The sequence below is a fragment of the Nannospalax galili genome, unplaced genomic scaffold (assembly GCF_000622305.1).
Source record: "Nannospalax galili isolate Female #2095 unplaced genomic scaffold, S.galili_v1.0 scaffold727, whole genome shotgun sequence".
In the NCBI taxonomy this organism is placed as follows: domain Eukaryota; kingdom Metazoa; phylum Chordata; class Mammalia; order Rodentia; family Spalacidae; genus Nannospalax; species Nannospalax galili.
The window spans coordinates 247,870-272,950 of NW_008356713.1; the positions used below are offsets into that span (position 1 = coordinate 247,870).

A 25,081-nucleotide genomic window follows, 5' to 3' on the forward strand; every position below is an offset into this window, starting at 1 on the left:
TTTTTTCACTCATACATGAGAATACATAAGAAAATATTTCCAACAGTATTTCTATACTGGGATCTTTAGAAAAGGCAAGCAGGAAGATGGGAGACGTTGGTGGGGAAGCATTAGTTGAAAAGAACAGGCTAGAGGTACAAAGAAACATGAACACATCTACACAGAGGAAGAGGAGCTGCAGATCACTAAGATAAAGACTTCAATACAAGTTAAATGTACACAAACATGATAAGACTAGGCACTGCATAGTGACATGAAAATCTGAATAACTCTATTAGAATCACATATGGTAGAAAGAGAGTAAAAGGGGGGATGATATTAAGATCAGATAGATGATAGATAGGTATGTAGATAGATGCTAATAAATTATAGATAGATGATAGATGTATGGTGAGATAGAGGATATATAGATGAACGGACATTTAACTTGTATTGAGATAGGTAGCTGATGTGTGGTTAGATATAGATGACAGATAAATTGACATATAGAAAATTGTTGAAAGATGTTATATAAAGTAGATAAATGATTGATAGATGATAGATACAGGTAGATGACTGACAAATTATAGAAGAAACAAATAGATAAAAAATGGGTACATTCGTACGTTTAAGGGCCCAAATGGGAGATGAGAAATAGGTGTCAGGCAAGCGCTACATTAAGAACTAGTTGAGACTGATTGCTACCGAGTGAGGGAGAGTATGGCCTACATACGACCACTGGATTGACTGACTAGACTCCAGTGGACACAATTACACTGAAGGACATTTGGGTACAAACACCTCAATGAATAGGACTCAGCATGTATGGCAGAGTGCAGAGGGTTCAGTGAGGGCATAGGGGGAGGCATGAATAGGGGAGGGGGTCTGGACTTGAGTGGGAAATGTATGATTTTTAAAAAGCTCAATAAAAATTATTTTAAAAAGTGAGAGAAGTTATGCACACCTACATACGACCACTGGATGGACTGACTAGACTCCAGTGGACAGAATTACACTGAAGGACATTTGGGTACAAACACCTCAATGAATAGGACTCAGCATGCATGGCAGAGTGCAGAGGGTTCAGTGGGGGCATAGGGGGAGGCATGAATGGGGGAGGGGGTCTGGATTTGAGTGGGAAATGTATGCTTTTTAAAAAGCTCAATAAAAATTATTTTAAAAAGTGAGAGAAGTTATGCACAGAATAAATAACAACAATACATTTTGAAATGCTGAGAAGGAATAACCGTACTTCTTTGCCTAAGGTGAAGTTAAAGGGAACGAGGAAAAGACAGGAAGTTGAATTTTCTAAACAACCTTTCCTGCTATTACAGGCATCTAGGGATCCATTTCCATGCTAGCTTTACAATTTAAACTGATTGACAGATTTTACAAAATGCCATCAAACCACGGTACAGTGACTCTTAGCAATCAGAATTAAAGGCATTAAGCGGAATATTTGAAACTCCTAATATAGATGTACAGTCAGATTTTCAATGCCTATGCATATTTATATGACAGAAGCATTTGCAAAGAGAACTCAACCTTCCAGCCATTTCTGAATAACTGTGAACCAAGGATAGTGCTTATACATTTAAAAAGCTAAACTTCAAGTGATTGCATAAGTACATTCCTAAGACCCTCAAGTTCTTCCTTTTCGATAACAAAATCTTAAGTGCTTAGTACATCTGATTATTTAAGAAACAGTTTGCTGATCCCTGATACAGATTTTGAAAAGGTAAAAATAATCGATATTCTTCCCTTTGAAACCTTATGTATCCAAGGTTATAAGAAATGGTTTTAAAAATTTATTTTTTTTCTGTTTGTTTTTGGTATGAGGCGAGCATAAGAGAGATTTTTCAGTTGCTGGCAAATCCTAATTTGGAGTATCAAGAAATATAGTCCTGTTTGTATAAAAATAGTAATTAGATGGTAGACATCAAAGACTACTCTTAGGAAAATTTAAGAAATAATTATCATAGCACCAGAGACAGAAAAATGGGAATCACACTATTCAAGACAGATACAACACAGCCTTCCCGGTCACAGGGTCGTGTGACATGATGTGGACACCACCTGTTGCACACTGTGTCCCTTGAGCATTGGTCTATCAGTGACCATGAAATAAAATTTTATGAAGAGATGATAAAAGGTTGAAACGCTTCTGTCCTACTTTCCTGGATGGGATAGTCCTGGAAACCTACTTCCTTACCATGAGGAAGACGAGAATACAAAGCGGCTCTGAGTAGGCGTTCTCTTGGAAAACACAACCCAGGTAAGGCTCCAATTGACAGTCAGGACTAACCAGATGACATCTAGGCAAGGAAGCCTTCAAGATTCTTTTCTTATTATTATTTTCATTTTGACTTGATATCACTGGAAGCTGCCAGCCACTGCTGGTTGGTTCATGATGCTTCTTGAGCAAAGCCTAGATGGACAAAGGAGTTCTTACATATCATGGCATGTAGTCATCAAAGTTGGTAACAGTTGTCTGGATATGAATGTCCCTTGGATATTCACTTGTAGGTTTGATCCTTGAACCGCTAAGAGGTGCTGCTGACTCAAGGCCTGGAACTGGGTGCATCTTCTCAGGAGCCACACCTTGTGGAAGGCTCCCTTCTAGGTCGTTCTGTGCCCTCCTTGGCACTGCGATGTGGACAGCTCTGCTCTCTCACACTGACCCCAGCATGATGCTTTAGGTGCTGACTCTGCCCTAAAGCAATGTACTTAAAATACAACACAAAGCACGTTTTTGTTATATGGTAACTTATGCATAAATATGTATAACTCCTTATGGTGTCTTAAAATATGCTTTGAAGAATAAGTGTATTTCTTTATTTAAAGTCTTGGCTTTTACTCTCACAGAAACTTTTTCTGAAATATAGGGCTTAAGTTATCCATTCGTTATTTGGGATTGCAATGAAATTACGTCAATTTAAATTTCATTCTTATGTCCTATGCTGAAATGTGTCTGTTACAAACAAGAATGCACGTAATAAACTCACGTAATACTAGAGAACACCATTTTGGTTGTATGTTTGAGACGGTACATGGCTCAGGGATAAAGAGCTTGCCACACAACATGGAGATTGGCATTCAGGTCTCCAGAACATACATAAAATCAGATGTAGTAGCATGCAACTGTAATCCCAGCACACATTTAAGGCCTGAAGAGGTGGCTAAGCAGTTAAGAACACTTGCTGTTCATCCAGCAGAGCCAGGGTTGATTCCCAGCCCCCACGTGGTAGCTACCAACCATCTCTAACTCTAGTTCCAGGGGATCCAACATCCCCTTCTGGTCTCTGTGAGCCTTGCATGTGCCTGGTGCACTTGCATCCATGCAGGCAGGACACTCATACATATAAAGTAAAAATAATAAATAAAAAAGATGACTTGTTTTTAATAAAGACAAATTCATGACATTTTCACAAAGCCTTTGGTCTTAACCTCGGAGGTACAGCTGTTTCGGATGAGGCTGGGAAATGACAGGATGGCTCTGAAGGTGGAAGTGCTTATTAAATCCAAATATATTCATTAAGGAACTGGCCAAACACAAACGAATACTTTCCTTTTAATGAATGTTTTTAAACACAAACAATCAGCAGGTGTGCATTTGAATGTAACCTTTAAAGCAAGAGTGACTAAGCAGAAGAAGGCTGGATGACAAGATGCTTTTTGGACCTTTCCTTTTTACCCCTTTTTCTTCAAAGTTCTTAAAACGTACCCATTAATCCAATTTTATATTCAAGGAAAGCTACTTTATTTCCACTTTTGTGGGCCTGACCTTCCTATCTAGTAACTTAAACACAACCAGCATTATTTTTGTGGGATTTTAGTGAGTTGAATTGCTAGAAATAACCTTGTATAATAGAAATACCAAGTACAAGTCCTTAAAGGCACATCTAAAAGCGTTAGAACTTTGGTGAGGAGTCGGTTACATGGTGAATGCAGAGAATGTGTGGAACGGCATGTGAGATTGTTGCACTTGTCTGTGTAATTCAGAGTGGATTTACCACCATTACCTTATCCTGCCCCATCACAGAGAGAGAGAGAGAGGGAGAGAGAGAGAGAGAGAGAGAGAGAAAAGAAGAAGAAGAAGAAGAAGAAGAAGAAAGTGGCTTGTATGTTTTTAAAATTAAAACATTCAAGCAACATTGGTAAAATCAATGCATCAGAGAACACATCACAACAGATTCTGGTCTTAGAATGAAAGGTCCTCACTCAATCCCCATAGTCTGGGTCACAAGGAAATTAAAACAGTTAAATTTGCTCATGATTTCATCAAAAATTGCTTAGGCCATCACAATCTAGCAATAATCTGTCTTCCTATAACTATCTTATTTGCTAGCACCTAAACAAAAATTTTAAGAGTTTTAAACAACAGCTGGAGTGTTAGCTCTGCTAGTGTCTCTCAGAGGGCTGTGCTGTTACTTCAGCATAGACCTCAAACAACAGGAAAGTGCAGTTAGAACCATCTAGAACTGTGAGCCACTGACATCCTTTCTTCATTTTAAGTTGAATAGCTGAGATAGTTATCATAATAATGGAAAGCAGGTAACAGATAGACCTTCATAAGGAAATTCAATGGCACATCTTTAAATTTCCAGAAAATGAAGAAAAAGAACAAAAACCCCTCTGGTGATGATTGGTATTGGAAATCTGCAATTGAAACACACAACTAATTGCATTAGTGGTAAACTTCATTTACAGAGAGAATAGTTTCCAAGACTGTGGTTTAACACACATCAAAAATATTTTATTTTACGTTCTATTGTTCTACACTTTTTAATCAAGTCTATCATCTTATTAGCATATGTTTGTTGTAGAAAACAATGAATTTCCTTTTGGCATTTCCATCAATGCATATCATATACTTTGATCAACCCCAATACTATCTCATTTCTAACTAAAAAAAAATATATATATATATCTTCCTATAACTTAATGTGTCCTTACTGAGGGGGTTTTCTAGAACCAAACATGAAAACAGACGCGGTTTCATTGCTATTTCTATGTAGCTCACTAATGATGTTCCTATTGCAATGGATAATAGTTGTGTATTGGGACAGCTGGAACTTGCCGGAATCCAGTGCTTGTATTCTTTCTTTTCCTTTATCTGTGAAGGCAATGCCCTTTACAGGAAGAAACCTCTGTCTCTCATCTCATTCCCTAACTTCCAGGGATGAGCACAAATGGCCTTCAGGAGAGAGAGCATTCAAATGCCACATCGCCTCTGAGGGTCATAATAATGCCGGTTCCCTCAAGTAGTCGACAGATAACCTTTTATCTTCTTTTTAATCTGCAAATTTCTGTGACTTTCATTCCACTAATGATATAGAAGTGACAAGTGGAAAAGTTAAATGAAGATTTGATGGCACATGCAACACTCATATTAGTAAAAGTGTTCTTAGGAAAATGGGAGCTGAATCAAGTACCAGCCCAAAGAAGCCAAACACCAACAGTCTCTCACCCCTTGTCTTTGTAACATATTAGACAGTGTCTAGAAAACAAATTGCTGCATAGCATGATTTCGAATCTCACTCGATCCCCACCGTGGTGCTTCTTCAAGGCTCTGTATCTTCTCTCTTTGGAAACCCAATTACTTTGGATATTTTTTTCTGCTGTCATAATGTGCTTTTCAATGTGCCTTCAAGATCACAGCTTTATCTCCTCATCAGGACTTCCTTTCAACCATGTAGGATCCTTGTGAGTGTGAAGTTGGAAAACAAATAGAAATAACTGCTGAAAATATTCAACCTCAGTTTTATCACTAACCAAACACGTTCACCTCATTTGGTCAGATTTGCCCTGTTTCCTCTTACTCTTTGAGCACTACAGTTTAGACACACTAAGATCGCTCAGAAGTTGTCCTTTGCGATGATTAATCTCGATGAATGAAGAAACTGAAGTTGAATTGGACAGAGGCAGGTTTTAAAAATGTAACACATTCACCAGGAAGATTCTGAACTTGTTCACGTCCATTTGTTACCATGAGGACAGGCCCCTTCTGATCCACTCGTCTTTCTACAGGACTGTTGACACTTCCTCCATTTTAAGCATCAAAACATAGAAGTTTCCAATTCCTTTGTGTTTCCATTTCTTAAGGCCATCCTGCGATGCAAAATTTAAGTATTTTATTTAGTATTATTTTTCACGTGTATGTGTGTATTTCCCACATGCATGTGGGTGCACCGTGCTGTGCAACACCTGTGGAGGTCAAAAAAAGGTTTTGTATCTCTTGGAACTGGCTGGTTGTTAGTCACCATGGGGTGCTGGGAATGGAACCTGGATCCTTTGCAAGAGCATCCAGATGAGCCATTTCTCCAGCCCCCAAATTTGATATTAAGTAGTTTTTTATGTTTTTCTCTTGATTTCACTTTCTTGTAGGAGTTCCAGTCATGAAGATAGGATAGGCAAAGCCAAAGTCCTCTTTTCCGTGTATGATGTAGTACGTGAACCCAAACATGAATGTGACATTCTGCTTTGTTTTGTGGAAAATGATTCATTCTCATCCTTATAAGTAGAGGTATCCTATCTGTTTCATCTTGTCCTGATCCTGAATTCATCCCCTCCCTCCTCTCTCTCTCTCTCCTGTCTCTCTCTCTCTCTCTCTCTCTCTCTCTCTCTCCACACACACACACACATTCTATATTTTGTTAAATGGATCATTTGTACTTGTATGTGTTTCCCTTCTATAAGCAAGGAGTTCAAAATATACTTTCCATTTTGTCTTTGTAAGCATAATTTGTCATTATCTGACAAAAACTTTTATTTTCAAAACAAACCAGCCTGACTATAGCAACTGATTTCCATACATAAACCATGAATTTCTAAAATAATCCTACTTTTCTCTGATTTTGATGTACTTTTCCCACTTTTCATAGAGTTTAATTTGCATTGATTTTTATCAGAACCAACCAGAGATGTCATTCTGTGATCTTTCCCACCTCAGATGTCTTCCTCATGGCCTTGAAAGTTTACATTCTCTCTGTCCATTAAAAGACTCTGATTATAAATTTTTTGGTTCACATTTGAATTAATACAGTTATACAATATTGAACTCAGTATAAACCCTATAAGACATAAAATCGAATGAGTTTTTAACCTTTAAACAAGACCTCCATTTTGTTTTAAAATATACCGTTTCTTACAGAAGACATTGTTTTTGCTAATAACACTTAAATGTTGGCACATGCATCTCTAATCTGAAAGTATCTGATTATTACTAGTCATGGTCGATTGCACTTGGATCTTTGGTACTTGTGTATGGATATTTTATAGCCACTTTTGAAAGAGATCTATCTTTGCTCTGGAAATTGTTATTGAGTATCTTAAAGCTGTAATGAAATTCTTCTTCTAAAAAATAATAATAATTTTTAAAAAGACTATGATTATATATGTTAGATGTTTTTAGTCAATAGAGCTTTCCACCAAGGAATTAATCTTATTTAGATGTGAATTCTCTTCCATACCAACCCCAAATGACAAAGCACTTAGCCGAATAATTATTGCTTTAGTTAATGACTCTATGTGAAAGTGTATGCTATAGGAGGAAAGCAAATAAAGAAAATTATAATGAACATATCGCAGTAGGGCTATTTTAAGATCTAATGGAAAAATACACAGAGGTAATTCATGGTCTGAAGGCTGGAATTGAAGGGCAGTGCTTCCCCTGAAGAATTTTCCTGGCTTCTCAACATGAATTATCAGTGAGTGAGTGAAAGCCGAGAAAATATGTCAACACATGTACAGCTCTGTGACCTTTTACAACAAAGAGTGCTTTCTGTACCGCGGTGTCTCCACCTTGCCAGTATCCTGGTTCCCACAGAGTATCCTAGCTCTTTGTAGAAGACTCCCACATACTCTCAACACAGCAACAAAAGAATTATTGCTGTCATTCTGGTCACCTCAGGGACCCCAAACATTGCTGTTGCAATCTGTTGTGACAGGTGATACCTGTGCTAATTACAACTTTAAGTTATAAACTGTATCCATGGAAATAGTGTCAGAGTCACACTTCCTATTAGATAACACTGACCCATAAATGAAAGGGTCAACAAGTGGGCAGATGGCTGGTTTGCTGGTGAATGGACTGATAGATCAATGAGGTGATTGATCAGAAGACACCAATCAACCTATGCATCAACGAATGAATAGGTAAGGTAGATATAGATCCGATTAATGATAGATTGTGGAGTAGAGGTGACACATACACAATAGATTATACAGTAGATAAATGACAGGGAGAGATTCTTGCTGTTCCGAGATGCACGTATACTCTGTTTAGGTAGTTAGACCCTCACCACACTGTCTCCATGCCACCTTAGGCCTAGGCCTCCTCCTATTCCTACCACTTAAGAGTTCCTGACAAGCTTGCCAGTATCCAACCACTTGGATCCCCAGTCTCGAATAGACCCCTTCACCCTGCTGAAGAGTTCTTGACCAGCAAGCCTGGAACCATCCGGCCTGACAATAAAAATTCAAAAATGAAACCTGAATCACAGATCAACTAACTATTCATATCTGATCAGAAAGCAACCAAACTATATCAACAGTATAAACAGAACCAACCTCAAATAAACAAAGTCAGGATAGAATTTTATATCAGACAAACAACCCACAAATCAATACTTATATGCCCAGGCCACAAAGCAAAAACATAAATAAAACAAAAAAATAAGATTGTATGTCACCACCAAATCCCAGAAGATCACAGAAGTGTACTATAATGAGCACTACCAAGAGGAAAGCCAGGATACAGAATTTAAAAGAACAATCATACACATGATCAAAGAACTCAATGACTTTAAAGAACATGAAAGGACTCAAAGAACTCAAAGAAGCCAAGAATATACTTCTAACTGGAGCTCAAGAAAATATAAGTATACAGCCGAATGAAATAACAAGCACAATTAAGGACTTGAAAAGTGAGTTCTTGAAAGAGATACTAATATTGAAGAAAACTCAACCAAAATTTAGGTGGAACTGAAAAACTCAATGAGCCAATTTAAAATGACAGGAAAACCCCCACAAGCAGAATGAATCAAATGGAAGAAAAAGAATATCAAGATTGAGTGACAAAGTTAAAGAACTGAACAGTTCAAGCAAAGAATACGCAAAACTTAAAAAAGCAGTAAATTAATTTGCAGGAAATATGGGACACCAAGCAAAGGCCAAATCTATGCATCATAGCCATAGATGATGTAGAAGAATCTCAGACCAATGGTGTTCACCAGAGTGTCAACAGAATTAGAGAAGAAAACTTCCCTTAATTAAGGAAAGACATATCTACAAAGTACAGGAAGCACAAAGAACACCAATTAGAGAGGATCGGTAAAAAATCTTCCCAAGTAATATTATAGAAGAAAAACACGACATGTACAGAACAAAGAGAGGATAGTCAAAGCTGCAAAAGAAAAGTAAATTACATATAAAGGAAAACCCATCAGATATATAGCTGATCAATGCAATCTTTAAAAGCCAGAAAAGCCTGGAGCGAAGCAATAGACGTTTCAGATGCCAACCCAGAATACTTTTCCCAGAAACTGTCCTTCATAGTGGAAGGGGAAAGAAAAATCTTCCATGACACAAATAAGTTTAAAGAATTCATGTCAGCCAAGGGAGTCCCACAAAGGACACTTCGAGCAATACAAATGACTGAAGAAAGGAATGAACACACCCAAGATGGCACAGAAGGGAAAAAAACAAACAAAAAAAAGGTCTAGTTACAGGAACACAAAAGAGGCAAACAGATAAGATGACAGTAGCCAACACACGCCTTTCAATGATGACTTTAATATCAGTGGCATCACCTCGCCAACCAATAGACACAGGTTAGTTGAATGAATTAAGAAACAAAATCCATCTTTTTGTTGTTTACAAGAAATTTATCTGACCTTCAAAGATAGGCATCGCCCTAGGGTGAAAGATTGGAAAAAAAATATTCCAAACAATTGACACTCTTAGTGTGTCAACAAGCAGGGATAGTTATTGTGATAACTGACAAAATGGGCTTACAACTTAAATTAACTTCAAAGATATAGAAGGCTCCTTCAGTTTGATCAAGACAACAATCGACAAAGGTTATATTACAATCATGAACATATAGGCACCAAACTCTGGTGCATCAGTGTCATAAAAAGTACTACTGAACTTCAAGTCACAGATTAACCCAACTCAGTAACAGTCAGTGGCTTCAGTACCTCAGTCTCTCAAATAGGCAAGTATTCTGGACAAAGAATAAACAGAGAACCATGTGAATTAAACGATAGCATACATCAAATTATTCTAAGAAACATCTGTATAATAGTCCCCTCAAGCACCAAAGAATACACATTCTACTCAGCAGTACTTGGAAGTTTCTCTAAAATAGACCACATGCTGGAGAAAAAATAAACCTCAACAAATACAAAAAATTTAAGTAATTCCATGTATTCTATCAGACCACAATGCAATAAAGCTTAAGGTCAGTATCAAATGAAGCTTTTGTAACTACATGAACTGATGGAGATTAAACAATACATTCCTGAATAATGAATGGGTTAAAGCAGGAATCAAGAATGACATAAAAGTATTCCTAGAACTAGATAACATAACACAACAAAACTTCTGAGGCGCATTAAAAGCAGGTCTAAGAGGGAAATCTATTACTCTAAAATCCTACAGTAAAACAGGAGGAACATAAAAATTACTTAATGGTACAACTCAAGCATTTGGAAAAGCAAGAACAAATCCAACCCAAACCCAACAGATGAGAAGAAATATTAAAAATCAAAGCAAAAATCAATGAATAGAAACAAAGAAAACAATACATATTAAGAATCAAAGAATCTAAGAGATGGTTCTTTGATAAGATAGCAGACAGACCCTAAGCCTAGCTAAACAAAAGAAAGAATGAGAAAATAAAAATCATCAAAATCAGAGACAAAAGAGGAAACCTCACAACAGACAACAAAAAGATCCAGACCATTATAAGGCAGTATTTTAAAAACTTATACTCTATAAAACTTGAAAATCGAAATTAAATGGATGAATTTCTAAATTCAATGGATTGAAGAAAGTTAAACTAAGAAGAGACCAACAATTTAAAAAGACTCATAACAAATAAGAATCGAAACAGTAATACAAAACCTCCCAACAACAAAGGCTAAGGCCCAGATGGAGTCAAACAGAATTTTGTCAGACCTTTAAAAATCTACCACCAATACTACTTAAATTATTCAAAAAGAAAGAAACTGAGAACTCTATTATTCCAGTGTTATTCTAATACCCAAACCAGGCAAAGGGACAGCAACACCAAAAAGAAAACTGTAAGCCCATTTCCCTAATGCATAGATACGCAAAAATTCTCTACAAAATACTTGCAAACAGCATACAGACGCACATCAAAAAGGTCATCCACCATGACCAAGTAGGCTTTATTTCAGAGACACAGGAGTGTTTCAATATACATAAGTCAATAAATGCCATAAATCACATAAATGGACTTAAAGACAAAAATTACATGAACTTCTCAATAGATGTAGAAATCCAACATGCATCTATAATAAAAGTCCTAGCGGTAACTTGACTGGAGGAAACACACCTCAACATAATTAAAGCTATATACGAAAAACCATAGCCAACATCATTCTAAATGGAGAAAATCTTGACACATTCCCATTAAAATCAGGAAGTAGAGAAGGTTGTCCACTGTATCCATTCCTCCCAAAGTAGAGCTGGAAACTCTTGCTGGAGCAAAAAGATAAGAGAAGGAAATTAAATGGGTAGTAATTGAAAAAAAAAATAGGTCAAATTAAGAAAACTTTTAAAAACAATGAACACTTTCAGCAAAGTGACAGGATATAAAGTCAGTGTACAAAAATCAAAAAGGGTTTCTATATACCAATAACAGGCAATCAGAGAAAGAGTTAGGGAAAGCACTCCACTCACAACAGCCTTCAAAAACCTAGGAATGAACCCAATCAAAGACATTAAGGATATCTACAATGAAAAATGGCTTGAAGGAAGAGACTGAGAAAGGAAAAGGAGATGGGAAGGCCTCCATGTCAGGGACTGGCAGAATGGACACTGTGAGGATGACCATCCTACCAAAAGCGTCTATAGATTCAGTGCAAGCCCAATCAAAATCCCCATGGCATTCTTCACAAAATTAGAAAAATCCATTCTAAAATTCATATGGAATCACAAAAGACCCTGGATACTCCAAAACAAACCTAACCACAAAGAGCAACACTGGAGGGATTACCATACCAGATCTCAGATTATTGCAGAGCTCTAATAATAAAAACAGCATGGTACTGGCATGGAGCATAATTGGAAACCCAAATGTGAGTGGATGTAATTTCAGCCACCTGATATTTGACAGACATGCCGGGAACACACAATGGAGGAAAGACAGCACTGTCAACAAATGCTGCCGGGAAAACTGCATCTCCACCTGTAGAAGAATGAAACTAGATCCTCATCTTTCAGTCTGTACAAAAGTCAACTCCGAGTGTATCAAATGCTTCACTGTGAAATATGAGGCTCTGAAACTTAGAAAACACAGGCAGTGCCGTACAAAATAGAGGTGCAAGAAAGGGCTTTCCAAACTAGCCATCAGTTGGTCAGGAACTAAGGACAGTTGACAAGTGGGACCACGTTAACTAAAAGTCAGCAAAGGAAACAATGACTCAAATGAAGAGGAAGCCCAAGAGTGGGAGAAATTCTTCCCCAGCTCATCTGGTAGAGGATTAATATCTAGAATACACAAACACAACAAAACAAAAAGAAAACCCAATCAGGAAAATAAATGACAAAATTAAAAGGTGGGCTGTGATTCTGAACAGCAGTTTTTTGCAGGAATTAGAGAAATGCAAATGAAAATAGGATTTCATCTTCACCCTGACAGAGTGACTAAAATCATCAGATAAAATGACACCAAATGCTGGTAAAGATTCAGGAAAAGGGAAGACCTTGTTCACTGCTGGTGGTATCGCTTACTGGTCCAACCACTGTGGAAATGAATGCAGCAAATTCCTAAAAATTAAAAATATATATGTCTACCATATGATCCTGTTATAAAACTCCTTGCCATATACCCAAAGGACTCATCCTACTGAAGAGAAACTTGTGCAGTAATGTTTGCTGCTGCTTTTCTCACGATATCTACAAAATGGAAACAGCCTAAATGCCCCTCTACTGATGAATAAATAATGAAAATGTGGTTCATTCCTACAACCGAATTCTACTCAGCTGTAAAAAAAATCATGAAATTTGCAAATAAGTGGATGGAAGTAGAAACTGCCACCCTAAGGGAGGTATAATAGACTCAAAAAACAAGCAATGTATACTTCCTCTCATTTGTGGATCTTAGCCCTAAATCATTAGATGTGAGTATATATCCTGATGGAATAACAGGAGCCAGGAAAATGGAAAGGAACCATGGAAGTCAAGGGAGAGAAGGAGCTGGAGAGACAGGGATAGTAGGAGACAACTGTTATCAAGAGGGAAATAGGGAAAACGGGTTCTTCAACTAGGGATGGAGGAGGGGGTAAAGAGAGGAGGAATAAATAACGCTTAGTTGGTTTGGCATACTAGAGGGAATTGTATTAATTCAAAAGCATCTAAATGGATTTAATATCCTCTCCAAAGAAAAGAACTCATGTGTGGTACTGTAAACATAGCCAAATACATATGGCTGGAGAGGTTATAGATCCTGGAGAAAAACCTAGACAAACCTATCCCAAGACAAATGTAATTTCTTACTGTATGCTAAATATGCATCTTTATATTTACAGACAAGTATACCTCTCACCACGCTTCAATGAAACTCAAAAAATTTTCACAGCAGATAGAGACTGTTACAGAGTACATGACTAGTCAAAGCCAGATAATAAGTGTCTGTGTGATGCCCAGCTCCAAGTGACATATCTACAGTGGAACCTCTGCACCAAAAGCACTCAGGACATAGTGGAACAGGGAACAGAGAGAATATTAGTGCATCTCTCAACTCTAACAAGGAAAGTCTTAGAGGTGAGTGATTAGGATTAAATATCTTGATATTCATGAAGCTGATCTAGATAGTGGGGCGCAGTTAACCTTTGTATTTTGACGACCTTAGAAAGACGCCCATTCGGGAAAGCAGCGTTTGCCCTGTCTCTAATGTTTCCTTTACATTTACTAACCTGTTATACTGAAAATGACATTAATTCTATCTGATCATTCAATTCAAGCTTTGAAAGATGACTGTGTAGAAATTCTAAATTTACAAAGCATTAACCTTTAATAATTGGCAAATTAGTGTTCTTTGACAATTTGCTACAAATATATATTAAAATATATAGGTGATACACTTATTCTGAGGCTTTTTAAGTTTCAATTTCTTTTACTTCTTCAGATTCCCCTTATAGTCTACTTGAAAAGTTGACCTTTTTCAAATGATGTGATGCTTTATAACTGTACTGTATCATAAGTGAGAGAAAAAATGAAAATTATCTAAAACTATAAAATCAATAAAGATAATAAACATGAATACAAGTGATATTTATAACTAGGAGTGAAACCAATTTAATGTCACTTAATGCTCTGTTAGAGCTCTTTAGTAGAAATAGTGAAATTGTTTACTAGTTTTGTGCACTATAAATAAGCTGAGAATTTCAGTCCCTCGTGAGCCACTTAGCCAGTTTTTTGATCAGTTGTCAGCCCAGTTTAATCATGAGCCATCAGACCCCCAAATTTCTAACAAATAAAGTTTCATAACTCAAAGTACACACGAAGCTCTTCTTAGTGAACTTTACTCCTCTAATTTAAGGAAACAGTTTGACAAAATATCTGCAAAAGAACACAAAAAACATGAAGGGATCACTGGTGACATATATTAGTCACAAAATAGGACAACTGTGAATTTTCACATAGAATATGACTTCTGCAGTATTGAGGTAGGTTAAAAGATCCCCATTCACAGGAAATGTGTGGCTGTGAAGTGGCAGGAAAATACACAATCTTACAGAGAAGCATGTGATTCTTTGCAGGCCAATAAATCATTTGGCCCCCACACAGTGAGCACAGCTTGGGTTTTCTCTTCTCCTGCTTATCTTCAAAAGCTACAACGCCTTTAAATTTTAAGATAAAGCTGTCAGTGTCAATTTTTATAGCAAATTTTCTTATTCTAAAGTTTCTGAGAACGGCGAAGTGTTGGGCAGAATCAATTTCTCTCGTGTATATCTCTACGTTTGTAGTAATTCACACTTACTTTGTGTAAAAGGAGAAATGGCTACCAGGCGTGAGTGTAGAGACCCCTGACCTCACTTTTAGATCACTGGATCTATGAGCTGCCCTGCCACACTTGGTGCTCTTGATTCGAAATCTAGCATTGGTTATACTAAGGCAATCAGGGAGACAGCTAATGCATTAGTGAGACAGCATCTCAGGATGGTAGTCCGTTGTAAGAGTTCTAGGTTTCCACATGAGCAGAGGCTCACATAAGCGCTAAGGCACGTGTATGTGGAGCGTACAGATATGGAAAGGGCCAACACTGGCTGGAGAGATGGCACGAAGTTAAGAGCACACACACATAATGCCTTCTCCAAGGCTCTGAGGTTGGTCCCCAGCACCCATTCAGGAGGCTCAAAACACCTGCTACTTCAGCTCCAAGGCATTCAAAACACTTTTCTGGACTTCCTGAGCACCTGCAATCATGTTCACATAGACACACACAGAGACAGACACATGTACAGATAATAAAATAAATGTTTTAAAAAGAAAGATAAGCACCATAGAAAGATACGCTTTAAAAACTGCTTCATCACTTAGTCCACCATCGGGAACAGTGAGGCCAAGTCGAAGGTCACAGGCTGCTTTAGATGCATTGACACGGCAATTAGAGAACATCTTTAACAGGTTCATTCCTAGTCATCATAAGCATTTCATTTAGGAAACCTCTGAAACGCGAATGGACCTTCTGAGTACACGGAAGATGGGATTTTGTCACCCTGCCCCAGCGTGGCTCAGGGTCAGAGGAGGCAGATCGATCATAAATTAATAACAGTTTATCCATCACTGTCCTCTGGGAGAGTGGAGTTAATTGGCTGGAACTGCAGCTCCTTACACTGTGTACCTGCATCTGTGTGGACATGTGTATGCACATGTGTATTTTGCCCCCGAACTAGACTCATTCTTTACATAAACTCTGTAGGGCCTGAAGTAATTCTGGTTCATCTTAGATATAAACACACATGTATATGCATGAAATGACAGGTCCCTTCCTGCACATCTCCCCATTCCTTCTCAAGAAACAATCCTTCTCACATCTAACTTGACTATAGAAAACTTATTTCTATATCCTTTAAACTGAGTCTCTGCAAGCCCCTGTTTCTTAATGTGTAAATATAACTTAATACATTAAATCAAAAGAAATATATATAAAACTACAAGCTGCAAACACAAGTGCCATACGGATTTGTCATATTTTAAAAAGCAAAAGAGATTGCGGAAAAGCAAGGAATGTTTTGAGAAATTCAGAGCATAATTGGGAACAGAAACCCTGTCCTGTCAACCTTCATCCCGTACCCCCTGTTTCAACTGTCATCACATACCCCCTGTCCTGTCAACCTTTATCCCATACCCCCGGTATTTAGTGCATACATTTTGAAACTTTCAATTTACTTAATAATCTTGAATGTGAAAGTTTATAATCATCAGTTCTTTAAACCACTTCCTAAGCAAAAAGTCATGATATATGTTGTAGAGAACTAGGAATAAATTTTTAAAAAGGAAACACCTTCTGTATAGTTTTACAGATTCTCTAATGCCAACTAGACTCAAGGTCTCACCTTTATCATTTCTCTCATTTCCTTTTGCTCTAATTAATCAAAATCCTTCATTTCTGGCCAATATGTCTTCCTGAATATGAATAAGAAATAAAATACCATTTGATGTTTGAAATTATGGGGGTAATCGCAATGACGGAAATAGATGACTGGGAGGGAGGAGAGGATGCTTGATTAAATATATTCATGAAGATGTCAAAGGTTTATAAAGCCAATATCTGCAAACGAGAAAGCTGTGGGTCTCCTAGGCCTTCTCTGGTGAAGCCTGTTCCTGAAATGATCTCTGTCATGAACAGCCAGGGCTCAGCACAGAAAGGTATGTGCAACAGCTCAGCAAGTCCTTGACTTTGTCAGTACTCTGAGAGTGGGTTGGAGTGCTTAGTGTGAGATTTTGATTGATAGAAGTTGTAGATTTATAGAGTGTTGGGAAATAAATGCTTTCTTCCGGGCATGACTTGACTATCTCAAATATGAATAAGAGATAGCCCTGATGAACTACAGAATAATTTGGTCTCTAACTGTGGCTAGAAAATGTGGGAAATGCAGTGACAGCTAAGTTTAGGTTGATGGTCATAGGGCTGCGGATATTCTGCAGGAGAAGGAGGAAGATCATGGAACCTCACCTGGGATACCGGCATCATTCTGACCTGCCTATCAGCTGCTGCAGTCTTTGGGTAGAAGGAGCTATAGTGTATAGGAGCTAGGATGCCTAGTGAAGTCAGGATTCCAAGGAAGCAGTTTACATGAGTCACCACCTATGCTGTTGTCAGAGATACAGCTCTGTCATGGAGTGGACAACTCTTGTAACCCCCTTATCTAGCCCTGTAGATAAGCCCAGTTAATTCCTTTGTTTAGCAAGATGCTTTTTGATGGGGTTATTTCTTTTGTGCCTCATCTGCAGTGAGCAGATGCTTGTCTGTATTTCCCCAAGAAGTCACAAAACAAATTGGCACCCAAACATGGGACAAGACAGAAGCCAAGATGAGTTTAGGAGAAGCAGCTTTCTGGTCCCTGCCACGAGTAATGAGGCATGAAGGGGAGTATCCTGGGAGGTTCCCAGGGCAGGCGTTTTCTCTCTGGTGTAGTCACGGCCATGCAGGACCGTGAATTCATCACCTTATTTCTCCCTATTTTGAAATAATTTAAGAAGCAGAGACTAGTAAAGGAAAATGTAATAATTTACAACTTGGTCAAACTGGGACTAGAAAACAGCTTAATTGGCTGCCTAGTGTGCTGCGGCCATCTTAAAATCTATACAAGATGTAAGAGAAAGCTTAAGATGTGTGCAAATGTACCTGCAATGCAGGGTAATTAGCCATTCACGGGGGCATGGCTGAGCTCAGCTCTAGGGGGATTCATTGTGTCATAGAGTGTTTTATAAATTCAGATTAAGGAAAACATAATATTGAACCCCCCACTTAAAAAGTAAAAGAATCCCAGAATTTTCTTTTTGTGCGGATGGGAGATCCCCACCTGCTCCAGATGGCAGAATTTTGTCCTTCCATGTGTACCTTGGGTAGGTGTAGCACGGAAGCCTTTGCTAGCTCTTCTCAGGATGAGAACTTTGGCTTTTCATCCTGCATGTTAAACACAGCAATTCTACAAGTGAAGAAGAGGTTGCAGCCTGTCGGCTGAGGGATGGGGAGACACTGAGCTCTTTTCCCAGGAAGACCTTGACTATGTAAGGGAGGCATTACAACAGAAAATGGACTTGCAAATACTCTTTCCATGCCAGCAACGGATACAGTGGTTAATTGGATAAAAGAAGATTAGACAGAAGGACCCGCTTGCTGCTTCTTACAGCCAGGGGCTGAGAGGGAAAAGTGGAAACCAGATCTGCATTAAAGAGCTCCTGGAATCTAAAACCACTTAAAACCCATGGGAATGGTCTGCAGAGATAAAGAATGAGATAGAACTCATAAAAGATGTCCCCTGGTCTAATCTTTAGCACAGAGGAAGGAATAACACAGATTCTGCATGCAGACATGATTAATGACCCAATACAGGAAACAGTGATGACCAGGAAGTACTTTGCCTTAAGCTGTTTGATTTTCCGAAGACTAAGAAATGACCCTGTTACAGTCTGGCTTGTGAGGCTCTGGGACACAAGGACAGATTAGATCTTCCGAGTACCTTGGGAGAGAAGACCCTAATATTACCAGTCCGACTTCCTTGAGACACGCACTGCGTGATCTGAGGCAATTTGAGGGAAATCAGTCTGGTAGACTGGCTCATATGTGTCACTAGGGACACTTGGTTATTGGCAGTTGAACTCCCCATGACTGTCAGAGCCTGAGGATAACAGGAAAGACAGGTATTACTGAGAAGCTTGGGCACGGCAACAGGTGGGGCCTGATGCCCAGTTCATTTTGATAAATAGGACTTGATAAGTAAAAAGTTGGTGGAGAACGAGCGAATGGAGGCTGAGGCACCAGGACACAGACGGAACTCAGCAGGATGGAGCTTTATTTTGCACGGGACACGTTCCCTTTGGGGAAGGGAAAATGTACACCCAAGGATTGTGAGCTGGGGCTTATATACGGGGACTTCAGGGTGCTGAAGGTGGGAAGTTTTTTGGGACAAATCAGGCGGTGGGGAAGCAGGAAAAGCAGGGCTTGTAAACCTGGCTCCGTTCTGTCTGCCAGCCAGGATCTGGGTCAGGAAGTGTTTACTTTTTTGTCCTCTTAAGATAAGGGAAAAGCTGCTGTACTAAAACAGCTCCTAAAATTTCTGGTTAACAGGCAGGATCTGCTTATCTTGTCTTCGGAGATCAGAGGAAAGGCAGGCTGCCTCTTAGAAGAATCTGCTTCCCTTGACTTCAAAGGCCAAGGTGCTTATCCCTCTTTCAGGCTTGAAAAATCCAAGGTCCATAGGACCTTGCTGGGGAGCGGGGGAGGCTGCTGCTGTTTGAAACCCTAATAGGACTGTGTTCACAGGAGAGTTAAGAAAGAAGTTAATTCAAGAGAGACCTTGGGGATGATACGGGGCTTTAGTGTCTTTGATGAGTCCCATGATGTGGCAATATCTTTATTAGGTAGACTTTCTCAGCTCTAAATGATCGACACAGCATATAAATCAGGTGTGTAAAGTGAAGAAGGAAGCAGAGGGGATGAGTTAAAGAAAAGGCAGAAAGAAGGGCCTGTATAGCATATTCACAATCAAATGTGCCAAGATTTGTGCTTGGATTAAGTTAGAGTTCCTAGTTCAAAACTTGACAGTGATGTCCGGGGTTCATAAGAGGCTTCATGACAATTCAGTGAAGGCGTAGATACGTGCCTGTGATTGCAACTTTGCATTGTGGAGAAAATATCTTCCAGGGTGGGAACCAACTCGGTCTCTTTATTAACCCGAGGTTGCAGGCATGTGACGCTTAGGCTAGGCAGCCAGAGTCTCATGTTGAATTACATGAGTCTCATGGTGGTTCCCCAGTGCAGCACCGAATGCTTGGACCTTTGTCAATACTGGGGCTGAATGTGTCTTCACTGATGACACCTGCCGAGGTCTCAGGGCCATGGCTGTGGAGACACTGATGCAGTGGAAAGGATGGAGCTTGTTCTATAAGTGGATGGTATTTCCTGCCCCAGAGAGCACTCCAGGTGCATTTTTCTGTGCATCAAAATACCACAGTGATGCATGTGCTACTGAGACGCAGGCAGCAAACAAGGTTGGAGAATTTTGCATGAGAATATGAAGTGTACGGAGATCATCCATGCTTTGTGGTAGTCGGAGACCAGGGGACACCCAACCATGGGAGACCAGGGGAGTGAGGCCATTACGCAGCCCTGGAGACCAGAGGAGTGAGGCCGTTTCATGCAGCCCTGGGAGACCAGAGGAGTGAGGAGGCTTCATGCAGCCTTGGGCACTTTCAGCAGACAAGTGTCATCAACAGACAGGCAGTGACCAGAGGCCAGCCCAGAACCTGTTAGCCTCAGGGAGCCCCTGAAGTGGTTGTGAGAATGAGAAGAAGGAGCAGGGCACTGTTCCCCTTAGGCACCTGGCCATGGATGTGGACCTTCCCCTTCATGTCTGTTTGGGAGTCCCCAGGAGCTGGAAGCTGATGGAATCATGGAAAAAATTTTATTCTATAGAGAGTAAAATACGGTAGTGTCTCCCATCTATACTGATGCACCCAACCTTTTGAGGAAACAATTCACACCAACATTGAAATCTTTTCAGTATCTACTAGATTTTGATAAATGTTTTCATTTTCCCTTAGCCACTGAATCCCAAAATCAAGTACTGGCCTGCAATAGGTAGGAAGCAGTTGGCATTTAAACATCATCTTCTTTCATAAAACGATGCATTATATAATGCTCATCTCCACTTGTCCTAGATTTTTAGAAAGGAGCCTGAAAAAATAATATAGGCAGCAGTTAAAGAATTTGGAAGAGAGTACCCTAGTGATGATCCTAGAGCCCTGACACCACACAGGCTTTTCACATGACTGTTTCACAAACTAAGTGGGAAGGACCATCCTGCTGATTATAGGATATGGATATATCAGGCTTCCACTGAGCTCCCTTCCAGCTGGCTGGCTTTCAGAGTGTCACAGTGCATACGCCGGACATTTTGGAGAATTGTTGCTGATGGTTATTCTCAGCTAAGTGTTAACACCACTAGCAAAGTAGGCAAGATGTACCTGCGGTTTAATAGTGGTATGCCTGTTAGGGATTCAAAAACGACGTTCTGTATCAGTTTAGGGCCTGTTCAAAGGGGGATATTCATGTTTTATATTGTCCATGAGGTAAGAACCCATGGTTGAGGTAGTCATATGTTCTATCACAGAGTTTACTGCTGTTCGTTTAATGCAAGTGTTTCCCAAATTGCCTCCTAAACATTGATGCTTGTCTCCATAGAATTCTGCTGCTGTCAGGCTAGTTGTGGAGGAATAAGTCTTAAAGTAGTCAATGGAGAAGTGTGGAAACATATAACTGACTAAATAGCTGAGAATAGTGGCAGCTGATGTGACATGGTGAGCCACGCTCAGAAAATAATCACTTATGCATATTACCCATCCAAGGCTCAGTGAACCTTGAAGAAGTATAAAGAACATAACGGCCTGAGGAGAGGGATAAAGCAGTTGAAATGGCTGTTTCCCTCCAGACCTGGCATGACCATCCATGTCACAGAGCAGAGATGGCTATGATGATCATGACACAACTTTAGACCTTAGTCATGGCAAGAAAACAGGCAGAACAAGAATGACGCATAGGTCTGTGGTGGTGACAAGGAAACTGTTAACTCTCTGAGGATGATGGGTCCTGGGACTCTCACCTGGATTCCACATGAAATTATTTTTGCACGCCTGGCATGACCATCCATGTCACAGAGCAGAGACGGCTATGATGATCATGACACAACTTTAGACCTTAGTCATGGCAAGAAAATAGGCAGAACAAGAATGACGCATAGGTCTGTGGTGGTGACAAGGAAACTGTTAACTCTCTGAGGATGATGGGTCCTGGGACTCTCACCTGGATTCCACATGAAATTATTTTTGCACCCCAGTTGTACATGGTCTAGTGTGAGGGGGCTCTGTTGAAGTAAGAAGGAGCCAGAAAGCTGCCTGAAGGCAGGACTCCAGTGCAGTGGTGTTTCCACATTGTCCCCATGCTGTGATAGCCCTTTCTGATGACACAGATATTTTTGAGTCACCTGTGCTCCTGCTTGCAACCCGTTTCTCACCCCAGCTCTTCCAGGGCGTACCGACCCAGGCTGTGGGAAGGACTAGACACAGATAAGTGTTCCCTTCAGCTCCCCAGGTCGTCTCACACTGGCTCCTGTGTTTGTTTAGCAGGGACACTGCTGCTGCTAGTGGTGTCAAACCTGCTGTTCTGTCAGAACGTGCACCCGCTGCCCATCTGTCCCAGTGGGGACTGCAAGATGTCCCTCCAGGACATGTTTGACCGCCTGGTCATGCTGTCTCATTACATCCATAGCCTCTCTTCAGAAATATTCATCGAATTTGTAAGTACCTCAGTTGCTTCTGATTTTGTCCCAAAAGGATTCTTTATTCCAAGGACAGGGTTGCAGTATGCGTTAAAAAGTGAACCAAACATCTGATAATGCATCTGCACAGGAGAAGAATCATCAGCCAATAAAAAGTGGAGCATGGAGAATGGGCAGTTTCATGTAATATTAAAGATCTGCAAAACTGCAACAAATTTTCAATTGATAATGCATTTTTTTAATGTAAACATGAGATGCAAAGCCCCAGATGTGGTCAGGGAAGTGCTTTACTTCCTCTCCCTGTGTGTATGGGTCCAGACGCCATGGGCGTTCTTGGCTTACAGTTCTGCAGATGCCCAGTAGAGAATATTGCACTGTAGTGAACTGTGTGGATGGAATAGAAATAATCTAGACTGGACTCACATTAGTGTGGAAAAATGAAGGCGTGAAAGCTGTTCGGACACTCTCAAGTGCTAAGAGTCATTGTGTAAACATTTCCAGAGCATGATTCCTAAACACAGGAGGAAGGAGGTGTAGGAGCCAGACACAAGTCCTCTGCATTCACGTGGGTCTTTTAAACTTGCACCGTTTGTTGGATGTCAGTGAAGGTCACAGTGGAAGGGATTCAGCACATCTGTGGATTTCCAAAGCGGCTCATCCTTTGTAATAAATATGAATTCATGCTGTTCCTTCTGCTCACTAGTTTTTTCTAATTCTTGACTGTCCATATTTCATTTTTGAAATGGTCTTAGAAATTCTTTTAAGTTATCATCATTTTGCTAAATTTTAGTTTAACATAACAGTTTGTGTAGTACATATATTAAATAACAATGAGTCTTTCTGCAAGGAACAATATATTCTAAAATGAAATGGAGATCTTTTTAAAGGTTAAAAACTCATTCGATTTTATGTCTTACAGAGCTTATACTGAGTTCAATATTGTATAACTGTATTAATTCAACTGTGAACCTAGAAACTTACAGCCACTTGTGAAAGAGATGTACTCTTGCTCTGGAGTGTGTTACTGAATGTTAAAGCTGTAGTGAAATGCTTCTTCTAACCATGTAGTTATTAAAAATCAAAAAGATAAAATGAAATGCTCTTAAAATATGAAGAAAAATTATTTAAATGACTAAATAAGAGAGACCATTTATGTATTAAATAACTTTTCTCTTTTATTTGGACGCGTGTAAGTTTGGTCCCAGGCAAAGGAGAGCAGATGATGTGCATGCTGTGGGTGAAATAGTAAAGAAGGTAACACTAAAATAATGAGTGTGGATCTTAATGCTCATATTCTAAATGTAGCAAATTTGAGACAATAGAAAGTCTTGAACAGGTTACAAGGATAGACACTTAGATGAAGGGAAAAAAAAAGAAATTGCCGAACTGATTGGGAAACAAGTACAGGAAAAGGTAACTCTCTTATTTAATTTCAAGTGGCATGCTAATTTAAAAAATTATACATCCATCTGATGCATTAACATTTTGGTTATTGATTGAATTGTTTTTAATTTCCACAATTCAACTAATGGAAGTTTTTCTCATTTCCAGGATCAACGTTATGCCCAAGGCCGTGGATTCATTGCCAAGGCCATCAATGGCTGCCACACTTCTTCTCTCCCTACGCCAGAGGACAAAGAACAAGCCCAACAGATCCCCGTGAGTGTCACCAAGTTTTACTTCGAAGTAATTGAAGCAAAATGCTGGTTTTACTGTCCATCAAGTTATAAGCTGCCGTAATGCCTACAATAACCACACATTCAGCAAAAAGTATAAAGGAAGAGAGATTAACCAGAGCAAATTTGCATTAGAAAGTTGATTAAAAATTAAACAAAATAAAAATTGAAAAACACTGTAGCACATCCAGGAACTGACCTTGAAAAAGACATTGTCTTTTATCCCCAGTTGTGTGTATTATTCTACAGGAAACTGTAAATGGCACTGGATATCCATGGATAGGCTTACATTGATTTGCATGTGTAAGAAATGTAAATCCGGTTGCATTTATTGAACGTTATTAAACTTAGTGCCTCCATTGCAGTGTCTGTTACTGACCAGACATCTTTCTGTCTTGACTTTCAAGAGGCTCTCTCTCCAGGAGGCACCCCTGCCCCACTTCTGTACCTCCATCTTCCTTCTAGACTTCTCTGCCTTCTTGTCACTTGACTGAAAGTCCTTCCACCCAAGGAGCATCTGAAAACACTAAGCTATGATTCCCACAGATGAAGCTGGGACCTCTCCTGTTATAACAAGGTCTAGATATTATGGCAGCTCTAATTCCTAATTGTTCTAAACCCTGACCATTATCAATCCAAACACAACTGAAAGTAACATAATATATA

The 25,081-nt window shown here is 39.3% G+C and overlaps 1 protein-coding gene across 1 annotated transcript in view; it reads left to right on the plus strand.

Moving 5' to 3' along the window:
* Window positions 1–17,039: 17,039 nt before the first annotated feature.
* Window positions 17,040–25,081, plus strand: part of LOC103751328 (prolactin) — a 10,587-nt gene continuing 2,545 nt past the window's right edge. Inside the window, exons 1-3 of the mRNA XM_008854715.1 lie at window positions 17,040–17,106; window positions 22,585–22,757; window positions 24,291–24,398. Of these exons, the coding sequence (XP_008852937.1) occupies window positions 17,067–17,106; window positions 22,585–22,757; window positions 24,291–24,398 (321 nt within the window). The 5' untranslated portion in view covers window positions 17,040–17,066. The remainder of the gene's footprint in view (window positions 17,107–22,584; window positions 22,758–24,290; window positions 24,399–25,081) is intronic.